The sequence below is a fragment of the Oncorhynchus kisutch genome, linkage group LG8 (genome assembly GCF_002021735.2).
Source record: "Oncorhynchus kisutch isolate 150728-3 linkage group LG8, Okis_V2, whole genome shotgun sequence".
NCBI classification, from domain to species: Eukaryota; Metazoa; Chordata; class Actinopteri; order Salmoniformes; family Salmonidae; genus Oncorhynchus; species Oncorhynchus kisutch.
In genome coordinates, this window is record NC_034181.2 from 5865705 (window position 1) to 5889814 (window position 24110).

General features: G+C 40.9%; 1 protein-coding gene across 4 annotated transcripts in view; it reads right to left on the reverse strand.

Annotated features, from left to right (window-relative positions):
- LOC109895186 (ras-GEF domain-containing family member 1B-A) overlaps nt 1-24110 on the reverse strand; it is a 77000-nt gene that overhangs the window by 43267 nt on the left and 9623 nt on the right. For all 4 annotated transcript variants that reach the window (XM_031829587.1, XM_031829588.1, XM_031829585.1 and 1 more), the window contains exons 2-4: nt 12660-12863; nt 12252-12374; nt 7140-7277 (exon numbers count right to left, since the gene is read on the reverse strand). In XM_031829587.1, the coding sequence (XP_031685447.1) occupies nt 7140-7277; nt 12252-12374; nt 12660-12863 (465 nt within the window). The remainder of the gene's footprint in view (nt 1-7139; nt 7278-12251; nt 12375-12659; nt 12864-24110) is intronic.

Sequence of the window (24110 nt, forward strand, 5' to 3'; positions counted from 1 at the left end):
GTCACAGGCAGCAGAGTACTGGAACGAAAGGCGGCCAAATGAGGTGTTGGCTTTAGGGATGATCAGTGAGATACACCTGCTGGAGCGCGTGCTACGGATGGGTGTTGCCATCGTGACCAGTGAGCTGAGATAAGGCGGAGCTTTACCTAGCATAGACTTGTAGATGACCTGGAGCCAGTGGGTCTGGCGACGAATATGTAGCGAGGGCCAGCCGACTAGAGCATACAAGTCGCAGTGGTGGGTGGTATAAGGTGCTTTAGTGACAAAACGGATGGCACTGTGATAGACTGCATCCAGTTTGCTGAGTAGAGTGTTGGAAGCCATTTTGTAGATGACATCGCCGAAGTCGAGGATCGGTAGGATAGTCAGTTTTACTAGGGTAAGCTTGGCGGCTTGAGTGAAGGAGGCTTTGTTGCGGAATAGAAAGCCGACTCTTGATTTGATTTTCGATTGGAGATGTTTGATATGAGTCTGGAAGGAGAGTTTGCAGTCTAGCCAGACACCTAGGTACTTATAGACGTCCACATATTCTAGGTCGGAACCATCCAGGGTGGTGATGCTAGTCGGGCATGCAGGTGCAGGCAGCGACCGGTTGAAAAGCATGCATTTGGTTTTACTAGCGTTTACTAGCGATTAGCAGGGCTAGGATTAGCAGGGCTAGGATTAGCAGGGCAAGGATTAGCAGGGCTAGGTTTCGCAGGGCTAGCAGCCGTGGTACTGTTATAAACAACAGCAGTGGTACTGTTATAAACAGCAGCAGTGGTACTGTTATAAACAGCAGCAGTGGTACTGTTATAAACAGCAGCAGTGGTACTGTTATAAACAGCAGCAGTGGTACTGTTATAAACAGCAGCAGTGGTACTGTTATAAACAGCAGCAGTGGTACTGTTATAAACAGCAGCAGTGGTACTGTTATAAACAGCAGCAGTGGTGCTGTTATAAACAGCAGCAGTGGTACTGTTATAAACAACAGCAGCCGTGGTACTGAGGTGCAGGTTCTGGTTCTAGTTCTACATCCATCTAAATGGACAAGATAACAGAAGAGAAGTCATAGGAAGTAATCCTTCTAAAACCATCATTGAAAACATCCTGTGGAGGAAACCAAGGCTGTGTATCCCAAATGGCCCTATGGGCACTGGTCAAAAGTAGTGCACTATAAAATGGGATAGAGTGTGATTTGGGATGCAAGCCAAGCAAACCAGTAGTAAGCCTGTGACATTCAAGTCAGCAGTAGTGGAACAATTCAACTGCAGCCTAAGGAAGAGCAGAGCAGCAGAGTTGAATTGACAAAAAGTTGCCTGCCGGGCCTGTGGACCAATAGCTCTTTTCTTTTGATTCGGCCAGGCAAAAATATTTATATAATGCTTTGTGGCACGAGCAACCTCCCACCCCATCACCACTACCCTACTCCATCACACTACCCTACTCCATCACACTACCCTACTCCATCACACTACCCTACTCCATCACACTACCCTACTCCATCACACTACCCTACTCCATCACACTACCCTACTCCATCACCGCTAACCTACACCATCACACTACTCTACTCCATCACACTACCCTACTCCATCACCACTACCCTACTCCATCACACTACCCTACTCCATCACACTACCCTACTCCATCACACTACCCTACTCCATCACACTACCCTACTCCATCACCGCTAACCTACACCATCACACTACCCTACTCCATCACACTACCCTACTCCATCACCGCTAACCTACTCCATCACACTACCCTACTCCATCACACTACCCTACTCCATCACACTACCCTACTCCATCACACTACCCTACTCCATCACACTACCCTACTCCATCACCACTACCCTACTCCATCACACTACCCTACTCCATCACACTACCCTACTCCATCACCGCTAACCTACACCATCACACTACTCTACCCCATCACACTACCCTACTCCATCACACTACCCTACTCCCATCACACTACCCTACTCCATCACCGCTAACCTACACCATCACACTACCCTACTCCATCACCACTAACCTACACCATCACACTACCCTACTCCATCACACTACCCTACTCCATCACACTACCCTACTCCATCACACTACCCTACTCCACCACACTACCCTACTCCATCACACTACCCTACTCCATCACACTACCCTACTCCATCACACTACCCTACTCCATCACCGCTAACCTACCCCATCACACTACCCTACCCCATCACACTACCCTACCCCATCACACTACCCCATCACCACTACCCTACTCCATCACACTACCCTACTCCATCACACTACCCTACTCCATCACACTACCCTACCCTACTCCATCACACTAACCACCCACCCCATCACCACTACCCTACTCCATCACACTACCCTACTCATCACACTACCCTACTCCATCACACTACCCTACTCCATCACACTACCCTACTCCATCACCGCTAACACTACACCATCACACTACTCTACCCCATCACACTACCCTACTCCATCACACTACTACCCTACTCCATCACACTACCCTACCTCCATCACCGCTAACCTACACCATCACACTACCCTACTCCATCACCGCTAACCTACACCATCACACTACCCTACTCCATCACACTACCCTACTCCATCACACTACCCTACTCCATCACACTACCCTACTCCACCACACTACCCTACTCCATCACACTACCCTACTCCATCACACTACCCTACTCCATCACACTACCCTACTCCATCACCGCTAACCTACACCATCACACTACCCTACCCCATCACACTACCCTACCCATCACACTACCCCATCACCACTACCCTACTCCATCACACTACCCTACTCCATCACACTACCCTACTCCATCACACTACCCTACCCTACTCCATCACACTAACCACCCCACCCCATCACCACTACCCTACTCCATCACACTACCCTACTCCATCACACTACCCTACTCCATCACACTACCCTACTCCATCACACTACCCTACTCCATCACACTACCCTACCCCATCACACTACCCTACCCCATCACCACTACCCTACCCCATCACCACTACCCTACTCCATCACACTACCCTACTCCGTCACACTACCCTACTCCATCACACTACCCTACCCCATCACCACTACCCTACTCCATCACACTACCCTACTCCATCACACTAACCACCCCACCACCACTACCCTACTCCATCACACTACCCTACTCCATCACACTACCCTACTCCATCACACTACCCTACTCCATCACACTACCCTACCCCATCACACTACCCTACCCCATCACACTACCCTACCCCATCACCACTACCCTACTCCATCACACTACCCTACTCCGTCACACTACCCTACTCCGTCACACTACCCTACCCCATCACCACTACCCTACTCCATCACACTACCCTACTCCATCACACTACCCTACTCCATCACACTACCCTACTCCATCACATCACCACTACCCTACCCCATCACACTACCCTACACCATCACCACTACCCTACCCCATCACCACTACCCTACCCCATCACCACTACCCTACACCATCACCACTACCCTACCCACCCATCACCACTACCCTACCCCATCACCACTACCCTACCCCATCACCACTACCCTACCCCATCACCACTACCCTACCCCATCACCACTACCCTACCCCATCACACTACCCTACACCATCACACTACCCTACCCATCACCACTACCCTACCCCATCACCACTACCCTACCCCATCACCACTACCCTACCCCATCACCACTACCCTACCCATCACCACTACCCTACCCCATCACCACTAACCTACCCCATCACACTACCCCTACCCCATCACACTACCCTACCCCATCACACTACCCTACCCCATCACCACTACCCTACCCCATCACCACTACCCTACCCCATCACCACTACCCTACCCCATCACCACTACCCTACCCCATCACCACTACCCTACCCCATCACCACTACCCTACCCCATCACCACTAACCTACCCCATCACACTACCCTACCCCATCACACTACCCTACCCCATCACACTACCCTACCCCATCACACTACCCTACCCCATCACACTACCCTACTCCATCACACTACCCTACTCCATCACACTAACCCCCCACCCCATCACCACTACCCTACTCCATCACACTACCCTACTCCATCACACTACCCTACACCATCACACTACCCTACACCATCACCACTACCCTACACCATCACCACTACCCTACACCATCACACTACCCTACTCCATCACACTAACCCCTCCACCCCATCACACTACCCTACTCCATCACACTAACCCCCCACCCCATCACACTACCCTACTCCATCACACTACCCTACTCCATCACACTAACCCCGCATCCCATCACACTATCCCCCCACCCCATCACACTACCCTACCCCATCACACTACCCTACCCCATCACACTACCCTACCCCATCACACTACCCTACTCCATCACACTACCCTACTCCATCACACTAACCCCCCCACCCCATCACCACTACCCTACTCCATCACACTACCCTACTCCATCACACTACCCTACACCATCACACTACCCTACACCATCACCACTACCCTACACCATCACCACTACCCTACACCATCACACTACCCTACTCCATCACACTAACCCCTCCACCCCATCACACTACCCTACTCCATCACACTAACCCCCCACCCCATCACACTACCCTACTCCATCACACTACCCTACTCCATCACACTAACCCCGCATCCCATCACACTATCCCCCCACCCCATCACACTACCCTCTCCATCACACTACCTTACTCCATCCCATCACACTATCCCCCCACCCCATCACACTACCCTACTCCATCACACTACCCCACCCACACCATCACACTACCCTACTCCATCACACTAACCCCCCCACCCCATCACACTACCTTACTCCATCACACTAACCCCCCCCCATCCCATCACACCCAGCCCATCACACTATCCCCCCACCCCATCACACTACCCTACTCCATCACACCCAGCCCATCACACTAACCCCCCATCCCATCACACCCAGCCCAACACACTAACCCCCCCACCTCATCACACTACCCCACCCACACCATCACACTACCCTACTATATCACACTACCCCACCTACTCCATCACACTACCCTACTATATCACACTACCCCACCTACTCCATCACACTACCCTACTCCATCACACTACCCCACCCACCCCATCACACTAAACCACCCCACCCACCCATCACACTAACCCCCCACGCCCTGAAAGCTCTAGCACTAGTCTGGCCCCAACAGGCTAATCCAAGGTAAATATAACCAACTATGCTAATTAGCTAGGCTAATCCAAGGTAAATATCAACAAAACTAAGGAGATGATTGTGGACTTCAGGAAACAGCAGAGGGAACACCCCCCTATCCACATCGATGGAACAGTAGTGGAGAGGGTAGCAAGTTAAGTTCCTCGGCATACACATCACAGACAAACTGAATTGGTCCACTCACACAGACAGCATCGTGAAGAAGGCGCAGCAGCGCCTCTTCAACCTCAGGAGGCTGAAGAAATTCGGCTTGTCACCAAAAGCACTCACAAACTTCTACAGATGCACAATCGAGAGCATCCTGGCGGGCTGTATCACCGCCTGGTACGGCAACTGCTCCGCCCTCAACCGTAAGGCTCTCCAGAGGGTAGTGAGGTCTGCACAACGCATCACCGGGGGCAAACTACCTGCCCTCCAGGACACCTACACCACCCGATGTTACAGGAAGGCCATAAAGATCATCAAGGACATCAACCACCCGAGCCACTGCCTGTTCACCCCGCTATCATCCAGAAGGCGAGGTCAGTACAGGTGCATCAAAGCTGGGACCGAGAGACAGAAAAACAGCTTCTATCTCAAGGCCATCAGACTGTTAAACAGCCACCACTAACATTGAGTGGCTGCTGCCAACACACTGACAATGACACTGACTCAACTCCAGCCACTTTAATAATGGGAATTGATGGGAAATGATGTAAATATATCACCAGCCACTTTAAACAATGCTACCTTATTTAATGTTACTTACCCTACATTATTCATCTCATATGCATACGTATATACTGTACTCTATATCATCGACTGCATCCTTATGTAATACATGTATCACTAGCCACTTTAACTATGCCACTTTGTTTACATACTCATCTCATATGTATATACTGTACTCGATATCATCTACTGTATCTTGCCTATGCTGCTCTGTACCATCACTCATTCATATATCCTTATGTACATATTCTTTATCCCCTTACACTGTGTATAAGACAGTAGTTTTGGAATTGTTAGTTAGATTACTTGTTGGTTATTACTGCATTGTCGGAACTAGAAGCACAAGCATTTCGCTACAATCGCATTAACATCTGTTAACCATGTGTATGTGACAAATAACATTTGATTTGATTTGATTTGAAATATAACCAACTATATTAATTAGCTAGGCTAATCCAAGGTAAATATAACCAACTAGGCTAATTAGCTCGGCTAATCCAAAGTAAATATAACCAACTAGGCTAATTAGCTAGGCTAATCCAAGGTAAATACAACCAACTAGGCTAATTAGCTAGGCTAATCCAAGGTAAATACAACCAACTAGGCTAATTAGCTAGGCTAATCCAAGGTAAATATATCCATGTGTTGAAGAACATTTTCTTAACATGATTTTCCTGTGTTTAATATATATTTCCACACTATAAGGTTGGAATAATACTGTGGAATTGTGAAAATGATGATAATGCCGACGCGATAAATTAGTTAATAGACCAATAAGAATTCCAAACCTCTTTGCCAATAACAGCTAGTTTTCCGTTTTCACCTCCCCACTCAGACCACTCACAGACAGTCCTAGTAACACTCTTGCTTGAGAAATTGCAGTTTGGTAAGAAGCTATTCTTGTTTATTTTTTAGCATTTTCATTGAAAACCATCACGGTAAGATACTTATCTTTTCCCCCTGACCAGGTTGGCGGCGTTGGAGGACTGACTAACTTGTATTTGTTAGATGTGCACTCTATTCCCTGTGTCTAATGTTCTCCTGGCCTCACAGTGAATTTCCATTCGGGGGACAATACCGTTTAAAAAGAATAATGTGGCTGTACCTCATCTCCTGAGGCCATGCGTTGGGTTAACTCCTTCAGGCTCCTCATCATCCTCTCGTCTCTGTAGTCGTAGGGGAATGTCTCTGTCCACTCCTGGAGCAGCTGGAGGATCCTGGGAGCCAACTTCCTGATCCTAATCTGAAAGATACACATACAAAATATACTCATGGTCATTTAAGTAACACCCAAGTCTGTAAATTAATATATATATATATATATATATATATATATATATATATATATATATATAAATATATACATTAATCGGAGAGCAGAAACTCTCAACATCTATCTGCTAAATCAACTGATGTACGGTTGCAGGTTATGAAGTATATTAAGGTTATGAAGTATATTAAGGTTAAGAAGTATATTAAGGTTAAGAAGTATATTAAGGTTAAGAAGTATATTAAGGTTATGAAGTATATTAAGGTTAAGAAGTATATTAAGGTTAAGAAGTATATTAAGGTTATGAAGTATATTAAGGTTAAGAAGTATATTAAGGTTATGAAGTATATTAAGGTTATGAAGTATATTAAGGTTAAGAAGTATATTCATTAAGAAGTATAATAGCATAAAGGAGTATAATAGCATAAAGGAGTATAGCTAACTTAGTACTATATAGGTAATAGAAAATAGCTAGTATAGTACAATTGAATCTAGCTAATAGAGCATAGCTGATAGAGTATAGTATAATACAATATAGCTAATATTGTATAATACAATATAGCTAATATAAAATAGCTACTATAGTATAATAGAATCTACCTAAAAGAGTATAGTAAAAAAATCATCTAGCTAATATAGCATAATATAATCAAGCTAATTGAGTATATTATAATCGGATTAAGTTAATATAGTATAATATAATCAAGCTAAGAGTATAGTGTAATAGAATATAGCTAATAGAGTATAGCATAATATAGCTAATAGAGTATAGTACGTGTCACGTTCTGACCTTTATTTCCTTTGTTTTGTATTTATTTAGTATGGTCAGGGTGTGAGTTGGGTGGGCAGTCTGTTTGTTTTTCTATCATTTGGGTATTTCTATGTTTCGGCCTAGTATGGTTCTCAATCAGAGGCAGGTGTCATTAGTTGTCTCTGATTGAGAATCATACTTAGGTAGCCTGGGTTTCACTGTGTGTTTGTGGGTGATTGTTCCTGTCTTTGTGTTTGCACCAGATGGGACTGTTTTAGGTTTTCTCACATTTGTTGTTTTTGTTAGTTATCTCATGTGTAGTTTCTTTTGAAATTAAAGAATATGAATAACCACCACGCTGCGCTTTGGTCCGCCTCTCCTTCAGACGAAGAGGAGGACGACCATTACAGTACGATATAACTAATATAGTATAGTATAATATAGCTAATATAGTATAGTATAATATAGCTAATAGGGTATAGTATAGTATAATATAGCTAATAGAGTATAGTATAATATAGCCAATAAAGTATAGTATAGTATAATATAGCTAATAGAGTATAGTATCATATAGCTAATATAGTATAGTATAATATAGCTAATATAGTATAGTATAATATAGCTAATAGAGTATAGTATCATATAGCTAATATAGTATAGTATAATATAGCTAATATAGTATAGTATAATATAGCTAATATAGTATAGTATAATATAGCTAATAGAGTATAGTATAATATAGCTAATAGAGTATAGCATAATATAGCTAATAGAGTATAGTATAATATAGCTAATATAGTATAGTATAATATAGCTAATATAGTATAGTATAATATAGCTAATAGAGTATAGTACGATATAACTAATATAGTATAGTATAATATAGCTAATAGAGTATAGTATAATATAGCTAATAGAGTATAGTATAATATAATATAGCTAATATAGTATAGTATAATATAGCTAATAGAGTATAGTATAGTATAATATAGCTAATAGAGTATAGTATAATATAGCCAATAAAGTATAGTATAGTATAATATAGCTAATAGAGTATAGTATAATATAGCTAATAGAGTATTGTATAATATAGCTAATAGGGTATAGTATAATATAGCTAATAGGGTATAGTATAATATAGCTAATAGAGTATAGTATAATATAGCTAATAGAGTATAGTATAGTATAATATAGCTAATAGAGTATAGTATAATATAGCTAATAAAGTATAGTATAGTATAATATAGCTAATAGAGTATAGTATAATATAGCTAATAGAGTATAGTATAGTATAATATAGCTAATAGAGTATAGTATAATATAGCCAATAAAGTATAGTATAGTATAATATAGCTAATAGAGTATAGTATAGTATAATATAGCTAATAGAGTATAGTATAATATAGCTAATAGAGTATAGTATAGTATAATATAGCTAATAGAGTATAGTATAATATAGCTAATAGAGTATAGTATAGTATAATATAGCTAATAGAGTATAGTATAATATAGCTAATAGGGTGTAGTATAATATAGCTAATAGAGTATAGTATAATATAGCTAATAGGGTATAGTATAGTATAATATAGCTAATAGAGTATAGCATAATATAGCTACTAGAGTATAGTATAATATAGCTAATAGGGTATAGTATAATATAGCTAATAGAGTATAGTATAGTATAATATAGCTAATAGAGTATAGTATAATATAGCCAATATAGTATAGTTTAATATAGCCAATATAATATAGTTTAATATAGCTAATAGAGTATAGTATAGTATAATATAGCTAATAGGGTATAGTATAGTATAATATAGCCAATATAATATAGTTTAATATAGCTAATAAAGTATAGTATAGTATAATATAGCTAATAGGGTATAGTATAGTATAATATAGCTAATAGGGTATAGTATAGTATAATATAGCTAATATAATATAGTTTAATATAGCTAATAAAGTATAGTATAGTATCATATAGCTAATATAGTATAGTATAATATAGCTAATATAGTATAGTATAATATAGCTAATAGAGTATAGTATCATATAGCTAATATAGTATAGTATAATATAGCTAATATAGTATAGTATAATATAGCTAATAGGGTATAGTATAATATAGCTAATAGAGTATAGTATAATATAGCTAATAGAGTATAGCATAATATAGCTAATAGAGTATAGTATAATATAGCTAATATAGTATAGTATAATATAGCTAATATAGTATAGTATAATATAGCTAATAGAGTATAGTACGATATAACTAATATAGTATAGTATAATGTAGCTAATAGAGTATAGTATAATATAGCTAATAGAGTATAGTATAGTATAATATAGCTAATAGAGTATAGTATAATATAGCTAATAGAGTATAGTATAGTATAGTATAATATAGCTAATAGAGTATAGTATAATATAGCTAATAGAGTATAGTATAGTATAATATAGCTAATAGAGTATAGTATAATATAGCTAATAGGGTGTAGTATAATATAGCTAATAGAGTATAGTATAATATAGCTAATAGGGTATAGTATAGTATAATATAGCTAATAGAGTATAGCATAATATAGCTACTAGAGTATAGTATAATATAGCTAATAGGGTATAGTATAATATAGCTAATAGAGTATAGTATAGTATAATATAGCTAATAGAGTATAGTATAATATAGCCAATATAGTATAGTTTAATATAGCTAATAAAGTATAGTATAGTATAATATAGCTAATAGGGTATAGTATAGTATAATATAGCTAATAGGGTATAGTATAGTATAATATAGCTAATATAATATAGTTTAATATAGCTAATAAAGTATAGTATAGTATCATATAGCTAATATAGTATAGTATAATATAGCTAATATAGTATAGTATAATATAGCTAATAGAGTATAGTATCATATAGCTAATATAGTATAGTATAATATAGCTAATATAGTATAGTATAATATAGCTAATAGGGTATAGTATAATATAGCTAATAGAGTATAGTATAATATAGCTAATAGAGTATAGCATAATATAGCTAATAGAGTATAGTATAATATAGCTAATATAGTATAGTATAATATAGCTAATATAGTATAGTATAATATAGCTAATAGAGTATAGTACGATATAACTAATATAGTATAGTATAATATAGCTAATAGAGTATAGTATAATATAGCTAATAGAGTATAGTATAATATAATATAGCTAATATAGTATAGTATAATATAGCCAATAGAGTATAGTATAGTATAATATAGCTAATAGAGTATAGTATAATATAGCCAATAAAGTATAGTATAGTATAATATAGCTAATAGAGTATAGTATAATATAGCTAATAGAGTATAGTATAGTATAATATAGCTAATAGAGTATAGTATAATATAGCTAATAAAGTATAGTATAATATAGCTAATAGAGTATAGTATAGTATAATATAGCTAATAGGGTATAGTATAGTATAATATAGCTAATAGGGTATAGTATAGTATAATATAGCTAATAGAGTATAGTATAATATAGCTAATAGAGTATAGTATAGTATAATATAGCTAATAGGGTATAGTATAGTATAATATAGCTAATAGAGTATAGTATAGTATAATATAGCTAATAGAGTATAGTATAATATAGCTAATAGAGTATAGTATAGTATAATATAGCTAATAGAGTATAGTATAGTATAGTATAATATAGCTAATTGAGTATAGTATAGTATAATATAGCTAATATAGTATAGTATAATATAGCTAATAGAGTATAGTATAATATAGCTAATAGAGTATAGTATAGTATAATATAGCTAATAGAGTATAGTATAATATAGCTAATAGAGTATAGTATAGTATAATATAGCTAATAGAGTATAGTATAGTATAATATAGCTAATTGAGTATAGTATAGTATAATATAGCTAATAGAGTATAGTATAATATAGCTAATAGGGTATAGTATAGTATAATATAGCTAATAGAGTATAGTATAATATAGCTACTAGAGTATAGTATAGTATAATATAGCTAATAGGGTATAGTATAATATAGCTAATAGAGTATAGTATAGTATAATATAGCTAATAGAGTATAGTATAATATATCCAATATAATATAGTTTAATATAGCTAATCAAGTATAGTATAGTATAATATAGCTAATAGGGTATAGTATAATTTAGGTATAGTGTTACCTTGTCTGCCTGAGGGTCACTCAGTCTCTGCTGCTCCACACACAGGTGACACACCTTGGACATGAGCTCGTAGGGGTGGATAAATAGACGAGAGGAGAGCAGGAAGGTGAAAGAGTACGTCATCTGTGGAGAGAAGAGAAAGAAGGAGGGAGGTAGAGAGCAGCAAAGGAGAGGAATTAAGAGAGGTGTCAATAACTTTAAGGGAATACAGAGTGGTTTTTCTCCTTTTGTGGACACTGGTTAAAGATAAGAGAAAGAGAGACGGTGAGAGAGTTAGACAGACAGACAGACAGACAGACAGTGAGAGAGACAGGACAGACAGACAGGGTTAGACAGACAGACAGACAGACAGACAGAGACAGACAGTGAGAGAGACACAGACAGACAGACAGAGACAGTGTTACTCACGTCAGGGTAGTAGTCCATACTAGGGACCAGGTGGTGTATGAGGGCCTCCAGTGAGCCCGACACAAGGGCGTTGTCACGGTAACACAGTCCTGCGTTACCGTATCCCTCCTCCTTGGTCTGGTTCGGACTCTGGTACAGATTCTTATTGTTGTAACCCCTGGAGACCAGCATGCCGGTCAGCAGTGGCGTCTGAGGCATGTTGTCCTGGGAGGAGGAAGAGGAAGGTTTAGAAACACACACACACCAATGGAGAGGTTGGAGGACAGGGTCACCCATTGGTGTGACAGGGTCAGGTGACCCGTATTGCTGAAAGTGAAAACAGAAGAGAGAGACTCTTCAGAACAATAGTCTTGTGATTAATTCTGATCTGTTATTCTGATATGACCTAAAAAAAAAAATAATATGGCCTGGAAAAAATGAAAACAACACAGGGCGATATTATATTTGGGGCGGAAGGGTATCCTAGTGGTTAAAGCGTTGGACTAGTAACCAGAAGGTTGCAAGTTCAAACCCCCGAGCTGACAAGGTAAAAATCTGTCGTTCTGCCCCTGAACAGGCAGTTAACCTACTGTTCCTAGGCCATCATTGAAAATAATAATTTGTTCTTAACCGACTTGCCTGGTTAAATAAAGGTCAATAAACAATAAAAATATTCTCCATCTCAATTAGACAGAACTGTGAGGTTTGTTTACTTAAAAGAAACAGTCGAATGAGTGCATCACATGGACTACGCACTGTGATTACAATATGGGAAATTCCACGTGACGGAATTGCGCTGAGACTCAGTTTTATTCCACTTAGTTTATTCCACTTAGTTTATTCCACTTAGTTTATTCCACTTAGTTTATTCCACTTAGTTTATTCCACTTAGTTTATTCCACTTGTACAAGGACTATTAACAATTTACACTGTAAAATGTTAGAAAAACATTTACTGAAAGAACTGTGCAGATAAAATGTTTGTTAACATTCGGTTATTGAGCTACTGTAAGTGAGGATGGTTACAGTACATGGAAAGAGGGGGCTCATGGGTAGGATGCAGGGAGAAGTGACATTAATTAGAGAGAGAAATTCAATTTCAATGTACAGGCTTTATTGGCATGGGAAACAACTTTTTGATTTATTTCACCTTTATTTAACCAAGTAGGCCAGTTGAGAGCAAGTTGTTTATTTACAACTGCGAACTGGCCAAGATAAAACAAAACAACACAGAGTTACACATGGAATAAACAAATGTACAGTCAATAACACAATAGAACAATCTGTATACAGTGAGTGCAAACGAAGTAAGGAGGTAGGCAATAAATAGGCCAATAGTGGCGAAGTAATTACAATTTAGCAATTTACACTGAAGTGATACAGTGGAGCAAAAAATATTTAGTCAGCCACCAATTGTGCAAGTTCTCCCACTTAAAAATATGAGAGAGGCCTGTAATTTTCATCATAGGTACACTTCAACTATGACAGACAAAATGAGAAAAAGAAATCCAGAAAATCACATTGTAGGATTTTTTATGAATTTATTTGCACATTATGGTGGAAAATAAGTATTTATATGGGGCTTTGGTGACAAAACGGATGGCTCTGTGATAGACTGCATCCAATTAGCTAAGTAGAGTGTTGGGAGGCTATTTTATAAATGACATCGCCGAAGTCAAGGATCGGTAGGATGGTCAGTTTTACGAGGGTATGTTTGGCAGCATGAGTGAAGGAAGCTTTGTTGTGAAATAGGAAGCCAATTTTAGATTTAATTTTGGACTGGAGATGCTTAATGTGAGTCTAGAAGGAGAGTTTACAGTTTAACCAGACACCTAGGTATTTATAGTTGTCCACATATTCTAAGTCAGAACCGTCCAGAGTAGTGATGCTAGTGGGGCGGGCAGGTGCGGGCAGCGATCGGTTGAAGAGCATGCATTTAGTTTTACTAGCATTTAAGAGCAGTTGGAGGCCACGGAAGGAGTGTTGTATGGCATTGAAGCTTGTTTGGAGGTTTGTGAACACAGTGTCCAAAGAAGGACCAGAAGTATACAGAATGGTGTCGTCTGCGTAGAGGTGGATCAGATAATCACCAGCAGCAAGAGTGACATCATTGAGAAAAGAGAAAAGGAGTTTGCCCGAGAATTTAACCCTGTGGCACACCCATAGAGACTGCCAGAGGTCCGGACAACACTGAACTCTATCTGAGAAGTAGTTATTGAACCAGTTTACATTGCCAAAGTACGTGAAATAGATAATAAACTAAAGTGAAATAAACAAAATAAAATGAACAGTAAACATTACACTCACAAAATGTATTCTACACCTGCATTGCATAGCCCCAGGATCAGCTTGTTATGGAAGGTTCACTTCCTTTTAGGTGGTTGTGGATTTTAACGTCTCTTTTCTGGATTTTGATCATTAGTGGGTATCGGCCTAATTCTGCTCTGCTTTATATTGTACACTGAGGATCTCTCCCTCCCTCCCTCCCTCCAGAGCATTCATTATCAATGTACTGATAGAGTCAAGGGATATGATGAAAAAAACAACCAAACCTACACCAAGGCACATGTTATTGACCTAAAATAATGAATCAACCCAGTTTCTGGTTCCCCACCCGCCCCCTCAACAACACAGTGTATCCATTCACAGTAAACTTTATGACAAACAATAATGAGGCTAGTTCTGAAAACAGGAACTTCTAATTTCACACCAATTTCTCCACACACACACACATTTGTGAGACTCTCAGGAGACTACACTGTGAGAGTGTATTGTTCTGATTGGCCACAGGGCAACACTGCCCTATGACCCTACTTATCTGTTCCCACTGCACACACACACACACACACACACACACACCCTGGTGATGACTGCATTGACTAATTCCCACTGAGAGGCCATGTGAGTCTACAGTGCATTCAGAAAGTGTTCAGACCCCTTGACTTTTTCCACATATTTCATTACAGCATCATTCTAAAATGGATTAAAATCATCACTCATCAATCTACACACAATACCCCATAATGACATCACAATACCCCATGATGACATCACAATACCCCATGATGACATCACAATACCCCATGATGACATCACAATACCCCATGATGACATCACAATACCCCATAATGACAAAGCAAGTACAGGTTTTTAGAAATTTGTGCAAATCTATTAAAATGTACATAAGTATTCAGACTCTTTACTCAGTACTTTGTTAAAGCACCTTTGTCAGCGATTACAGCCTTGAGTCTTCTTTGGTATGACGCTACAAGCTTGGCACACCTGTATTTGGGGAGTTTCTCCCATTCTTCTCTGCAGTTCTTCTCAAGCTCTGTCAGGTTGGATGGGGAGTGTCGCTGCACAGCTATTTTCAGGTCTCTCCAGAGATGTTTGATCGGGTTCAAGTCCGGGCTCTGGCTGGGCCACTCAAGGACATTTAGAGACTTGTCCCGAAGCCACTCCTGCGTTGTCTTGGCTGTGTGCTTTGGGTCGCTGTCATGTTGGAAGGTGAACCTTCACCCCAGTCTGAGGTCCTGAGCGCTGTGGAGCAGGTGTTCATCAAGGATCTCTCTGTACTTCACTCTGTTCATCTTTTCCTTGATCCTGACTAGTCTCCCAGTCCCTGTCGCTGAAAAACATCCCAACAGCATGATGCTGCCACCACCATGTAAGATAGGAGAGGGTAGGTTAGGTAAGGTAGGAGAGGGGGCTTTGAGATTTACTTTCTTTGGTTCTGTCCAGCCCCTTTTCCACATATTACCGTATGACAGAATAAATTCCCTGTAAATGGTACATTTTCTGCCTTTGTCGTCCTTACTCGCACCTACAGTCCCATACCTCTTTACCTCCACCTACAGTCCCATACCTCTTTACCTCCACCTACAGTCCCATACCTCTTTACCTCCACCTACAGTCCCATACCTCTTTATCTCCACCTACAGTCCCATACCTCTATACCTCTCCCATACCTCTATAGTCACATACATCTTTACCTCCACCTACAGTCACATACCTCTATACCTCCACCTACAGTCCCATACCTCTTTACCTCCACCTACAGTCCCATACCTCTATACCTCCACCTACAGTCCCATACCTCTTTACCTCCACCTACAGTCCCATACCTCTTTACCTCCACCTACAGTCCCATACCTCTATACCTCCACCTACAGTCACATACATCTTTACCTCCACCTACAGTCCCATACCTCTTTACCTCCACCTACAGTCCCATACCTCTTTACCTCCATGGGGAGTTGAGTTGTAGCAGGGTGTTAAGTAGCAGGCGTACGTAACAGTGACGCTTGGCATTCAGGTCAAAGAGTTCAATCGTGGTTTTATCAGACCAGAGAATCTTGTTTCTCATGGTCTGAGAGTCCAGCCCAAGCGGGCTGTCATGTGCCTTTTACTGAGGAGTGGCTTCCGTCTGGCCACTCTTCCATAAAGGCTTGATTGGTGGAGGGCTGCGGGACACGGTTGTCCTTCTGGAAGGTTCTCCCATCTCCACAGAGGAACTCTGGAGCTCTGTCAGAGTGACCATCGGGTTCTTGGTCACCTCCCTGACCAAGGTCCTTCACATCGATTTCTCAGTGTGACTGGGTGACCAGCTCTAGGATGAGGCTTGGTATTTACAAACTTTTCCATTGAATGATGGAGGCCACTGTGTTCTTGGGGACCTTCAATGCTGCAGAAATGTTTTGGTACCCTTCCCCAGATCTGTGCCTCGACACAATCCTGTCTCTGAGCTCTACGGACAATTCGTTCGACCTCTTGGCTTGTTTTTTGCTCTGACATGCCCTGTCAACTGTGGGATCTTATATAGACAGGTGTGTGCCTTTCCAAATAAATTACCAATATATTGATTTTACCACAGGTGGACTCCAATCAAGTTGTAGAAACATCTCAAGGATGATCAATGGAAACAGGATGCACCTGAGCTCAATTTCAATTCTCATAGCAAAGGGTCTGAATACTTATGTAAATAAGGTACTTCTGTTATTGTTTTTAAAACGTAAAAAAAATATTATTAATTATTATTATATTAATTATTAATTTGAATTCATATTGAGTGAGAGACTGTTGTGTGTGATGTTATTGAGTGAGAGACTGTGTGTGTGATGTTATTGAGTGAGAGACTGTTGTGTGTGATGTTATTGAGTGAGAGACTTGTGTGATGTTATTGAGTGAGAGACTGTGTGTGTGATGTTATTGAGTGAGAGACTGTTGTGTGATGTTATTGAGTGAGAGACTGTGTGTGTGATGTTATTGAGTGAGAGACTGTGTGTGTGATGTTATTGAGTGAGAGACTGTTGTGTGTGATGTTATTGAGTGAGAGACTGTGTGTGTGATGTTATTGAGTGAGAGACTGTGTGTGCGATGTTATTGAGTGAGAGACTGTTGTGTGCGATGTTATTGAGTGAGAGACTGTGTGTGATGTTATTGAGTGAGAGACGGTTGTGTGTGATGTTATTGAGTGAGAGACTGTTGTGTGATGTTATTGAGTGAGAGACTGTGTGTGTGATGTTATTGAGTGAGAGTCTGTTGTGTGATGTTATTGAGTGAGAGACTGTGTGTGATGTTATTGAGTGAGAGACTGTTGTGTGATGTTATTGAGTGAGAGACTGTGTGTGTGATGTTATTGAGTGAGAGTCTGTTGTGTGATGTTATTGAGTGAGAGACTGTGTGTGTGATGTTATTGAGTGAGAGACTGTTGTGTGTGATGTTATTGAGTGAGAGACTGTTGTGTGTGATGTTATTGAGTGAGAGACTGTTGTGTGATGTTATTGAGTGAGAGACTGTGTGTGTGATGTTATTGAGTGAGAGACTGTTGTGTGCGATGTTATTGAGTGAGAGACTGTTGTGTGTGATGTTATTGAGTGAGAGACTGTTGTGTGATGTTATTGAGTGAGAGACTGTGTGTGTGATGTTATTGAGTGAGAGACTGTGTGTGTGATGTTATTGAGTGAGAGACTGTTGTGTGATGTTATTGAGTGAGAGACTGTTGTGTGTGATGTTATTGAGTGAGAGACTGTGTGTGTGATGTTATTGAGTGAGAGACTGTTGTGTGTGATGTTATTGAGTGAGAGACTTGTGTGATGTTATTGAGTGAGAGACTGTGTGTGTGATGTTATTGAGTGAGAGACTGTTGTGTGATGTTATTGAGTGAGAGACTGTGTGTGTGATGTTATTGAGTGAGAGACTGTGTGTGTGATGTTATTGAGTGAGAGACTGTTGTGTGTGATGTTATTGAGTGAGAGACTGTGTGTGTGATGTTATTGAGTGAGAGACTGTGTGTGTGATGTTATTGAGTGAGAGACTGTTGTGTGCGATGTTATTGAGTGAGAGACTGTGTGTGATGTTATTGAGTGAGAGACTGTTGTGTGTGATGTTATTGAGTGAGAGACTGTTGTGTGATGTTATTGAGTGAGAGACTGTGTGTGTGATGTTATTGAGTGAGAGTCTGTTGTGTGATGTTATTGAGTGAGAGACTGTGTGTGATGTTATTGAGTGAGAGACTGTTGTGTGATGTTATTGAGTGAGAGACTGTGTGTGTGATGTTATTGAGTGAGAGTCTGTTGTGTGATGTTATTGAGTGAGAGACTGTGTGTGTGATGTTATTGAGTGAGAGACTGTTGTGTGTGATGTTATTGAGTGAGAGACTGTGTGTGTGATGTTATTGAGTGAGAGACTGTGTGTGTGATGTTATTGAGTGAGAGACTGTGTGTGTGATGTTATTGAGTGAGAGACTGTTGTGTGCGATGTTATTGAGTGAGAGACTGTTGTGTGTGATGTTATTGAGTGAGAGTCTGTTGTGTGATGTTATTGAGTGAGAGACTGTGTGTGTGATGTTATTGAGTGAGAGACTGTTGTGTGTGATGTTATTGAGTGAGAGACTGTGTGTGTGATGTTATTGAGTGAGAGACTGTGTGTGTGATGTTATTGAGTGAGAGACTGTTGTGTGCGATGTTATTGAGTGAGAGACTGTTGTGTGTGATGTTATTGAGTGAGAGACTGTTGTGAGATGTTATTGAGTGAGAGACTGTGTGTGTGATGTTATTGAGTGAGAGACTGTTGTGTGCGATGTTATTGAGTGAGAGACTGTTGTGTGTGATGTTATTGAGTGAGAGACTGTTGTGTGATGTTATTTAGTGAGAGACTGTGTGTGTGATGTTATTGAGTGAGAGACTGTGTGTGTGATGTTATTGAGTGAGAGACTGATGTGTGTGATGTTATTGAGTGAGAGACTGTTGTGTGATGTTATTGAGTGAGAGACTGTTGTGTGTGATGTTATTGAGTGAGAGACTGTTGTGTGTGATGTTATTGAGTGAGAGACTGTTGTGTGATGTTATTGAGTGAGAGACTGTTGTGTGTGATGTTATTGAGTGAGAGACTGTTGTGTGTGATGTTATTGAGTGAGAGACTGTTGTGTGTGATGTTATTGAGTGAGAGACTGTTGTGTGTGATGTTATTGAGTGAGAGACTGTTGTGTGCGATGTTATTGAGTGAGAGACTGTTGTGTGATGTTATTGAGTGAGAGACTGTGTGTGTGATTTTATTGAGTGAGAGACTGTTGTGTGATGTTATTGAGTGAGAGACTGTGTGTGTGATGTTATTGAGTGAGAGTCTGTTGTGTGATGTTATTGAGTGAGAGACTGTGTGTGATGTTATTGAGTGAGAGACTGTTGTGTGTGATGTTATTGAGTGAGAGACTGTTGTGTGCGATGTTATTGAGTGAGAGACTGTTGTGTGATGTTATTGAGTGAGAGACTGTGTGTGTGATGTTATTGAGTGAGAGACTGTTGTGTGTGATGTTATTGAGTGAGAGACTGTGTGTGTGATGTTATTGAGTGAGAGACTGTTGTGTGTGATGTTATTGAGTGAGAGACTGTTGTGTGCGATGTTATTGAGTGAGAGACTGTTGTGTGATGTTATTGAGTGAGAGACTGTGTGTGTGATGTTATTGAGTGAGAGACTGTGTGTGTGATGTTATTGAGTGAGACTTGTGTGTGATGTTATTGAGTGAGAGACTGTTGTGAGATGTTATTGAGTGAGATACTGTGTGTGCGATGTTCTTGAGTGAGAGACTGTTGTGTGTGATGTTATTGAGTGAGAGACTGTGTGTGTGATGTTATTGAGTGAGAGACTGTTGTGTGTGATGTTATTGAGTGAGAGACTGTGTGTGTGATGTTATTGAGTGAGACTTGTGTGTGATGTTATTGAGTGAGAGACTGTTGTGAGATGTTATTGAGTGAGATACTGTGTGTGCGATGTTATTGAGTGAGAGACTGTTGTGTGTGATGTTATTGAGTGAGAGACTGTGTGTGATGTTATTGAGTGAGAGACTGTGTGTGTGATGTTATTGAGTGAGAGAATGTGTGTGCGATGTTATTGAGTGAGAGAATGTGTGTGCGATGTTATTGAGTGAGACTGTTGTGTGCGATGTTATTGAGTGAGAGACTGTGTGTGTGATGTTATTGAGTGAGAGACTTGTGTGCGATGTTATTGAGTGAGAGACTGTTGTGTGATGTTATTGAGTGAGAGACTGTGTGTGTGATCTTATTGAGTGAGAGACTGTTGTGTGTGATGTTATTGAGTGAGAGACTGTTGTGTGATGTTATTGAGTGAGAGACCCTGTGTGTGATGTTATTGAGTGTGTGTGTGTGTGTGTGTGTGTGTGTGTGTGTGTGTGTGTGTGTGTGTGTGTGTGATGTTATTGAGTGAGAGACTGTTGTGTGATGTTATTGAGTGAGAGACTGTGTGTGTGATGTTATTGAGTGAGAGACTGTTGTGTGATGTTATTGAGTGAGAGACTGTGTGTGTGATGTTATTGAGTGAGAGACTGTTGTGTGTGATGTTATTGAGTGAGAGACTGTGTGTGTGATGTTATCGAGTGAGAGACTGTTGTGTGATGTTATCGAGTGAGAGACTGTTGTGTGATGTTATTGAGTGAGAGACCCTGTGTGTGATGTTATTGAGTGTGTGTGTGCGATGCTATTGAGTGAGAGACTGTATGTGTGATGTTATTGAGTGTGTGTGTGTGTGTGTGTGTGTGTGTGTGTGTGATTGCCCCTTTGACTGTTTATCTGCCCTTCCTCTCTGGGATTCTAAGCTGAGTCCCAATCACCTGGCTGCAGTGATATGCCGACACACACCTTCTCTGTACCAGGGACTCCATCACAAATGCCGGCCAAACAGACATGGGGCGGCAGGGTAGCCTAGTGGTTAGAGTGTTGGACTAGTAACGGAAAGGTTGCAAGTTCATATCCCTGAGCTGAAAAGGTACAAATCTGACGTTCTGCCCCTGAACAGACAGTTAACCCCACTGTTCCTAGGCCGTCATTGTAAATAAGAATTTGTTCTTAACTGACTTGCCTAGTTAAATAAAGATCAAATAAAGACTGCTGGAGTCTCCTATCCCAGGAGATAGTATTCTCCCTTGGGCACTACACAATGGGGTCTTTGACTGGACAGACTCACACCATATCCTTTATTCAGAGTAGCATAATGATTTACACACACAGAGAGAGAGAGAAGTCAGAGCCTGTGTATTTGTTGTACCAGGTGTCTCACGGTGAGAGGGAGATCATGAGACAACTCACAGAGAGACTTGAGATTCACCATAAAGTCTAGATTCAATGAATACATCTTTTATTTTTAACCAAGATTCATAACACAAAATCTATATTTTCATGGTATTAAATGATACAGAGATCGGTGGATTAAATTTTTTTACGTGACCCTGTCAGTAGATTCATTCCATACAATTAAAATGACTAAGCGACATCATGAAACGCCACACTCTGAGGTCCTGTCTAATGGACCAGAGGTTTCTCTCTCAGTCCCTTGTGTCCATAACAGCCTCTGCCAAAACAAATGCATGTTTGTATGAATGTGTGCGAAGTGCAAGACTGCACACGCTTACACACACTCACACAGGACACACACTCACACAGGACACACACTCACACAGGACACACACAGGACACACACAGGACACAAGCCTCCATGGATGGAAAGATTAGGGACGCTTAAATAGTCTGCTCTGCCACGAGGACAAAATTCTGCCAATGAGATTCCAGGTGTTCCCACCACCAGCCCCCCCATCCTGAAACATTTTCTCCTCTCCTTCCTTATCTTCTCTCCTCCTCCATCCCCTCCTCTCCTCTCGTCTCTCCTCCTCTCCTGTCCTACCCTCCTCTCTTCCCCTCCTCTCTTACCCTCCTCTATCTTCCCCTCTTCTCTACTCTCCCCTCCCCTCCTCTCCTCTCCTACCCTCCTCTCTCTTCCCCTCTCCCCTCCTCTCCTCTCCTCCTCTCTCCTACTCTCTTCTCTCCTCTCTCTTCCTCTCCTCTCCTCTCTCTTCCACTCCTCTCCTCCCCTCTCTTCCCCTCTCCTCTCCTCTCCTCTCCCTGGCTGAAGTAGATGCCAGCTGCAGCCTGAACAACTGTTTTAATCCTAGAAAAGTGTCAAACAAATCGAGAGACGATTATACGAAGTGAGAACCTCCAGATGTCAAGAGCTACGTTCCAAGTGGCACCTTATTCCCTATACAGTGCGTTACTTACCCTATGGACCCTGGTCAACAGTAGTGCACTATGTGGGGAATAGGGTGCCATTTGGGACGCATTCAAAGTGTACACGAGCCACATGTCAACTCCTCAGCTGAAGGAGATAGCACGCTGCTGGTGGTTTGGTTCAGCTCCTGGCTGGGTGATAGAGGAACCAAAAACTAAAGACCAGATTGGTTATTATGGAGATTGTGATTGTGACCTCACTGGCTGTGTGGTTGTAATTGTGACCTCACTGGCTGTGTGGTTGTAATTGTGACCTCACTGGCTGTGTGGTTGTAATTGTGACCTCACTGGCTGTGTGGTTGTACTTGTGACCTCACTGGCTGTGTGGTTGTAATTGTGACCTCACTGGCTGTGTGGTTGTGATTGTGACCTCACTGGCTGTGTGGTTGTGATTGTGACCTCACTGGCTGTGTGGTTGTGATTGTAACCTCACTGTCTGTGTGATTGTGATTGTAACCTCGCTGTCTGTGTGGTTGTGACTGTAATCTCACTGTCTGTGTGGTTGTGACTGTGATCTCACTGTCTGTGTGGTTGTGATTGTAACCTCACTGTCTGTGTGGTTGTGATTGTAATCTCACTGTCTGTGTGGTTGTGACTGTGACCTCACTGTCTGTGTGGTTGTGACTGTGACCTCACAGTCTGTGTGGTTGTGACTGCGACCTCACTGTCTGTGTGGTTGTGACTGCGACCTCACTGTCTGTGTGGTTGTGACTGCGACCTCACTGTCTGTGTGGTTGTGACCTCACTATGTGTGGTTGTGACTGTGATCTCACTGTCTGTGTGGTTGTGACTGTAACCTCACTGGCTGTGTGGTTGTGACTGTAACCTCACTGGCTGTGTGGTTGTGACTGTAACCTCACTGGCTGTGTGGTTGTGACTGTAACCTCACTGGCTGTGTG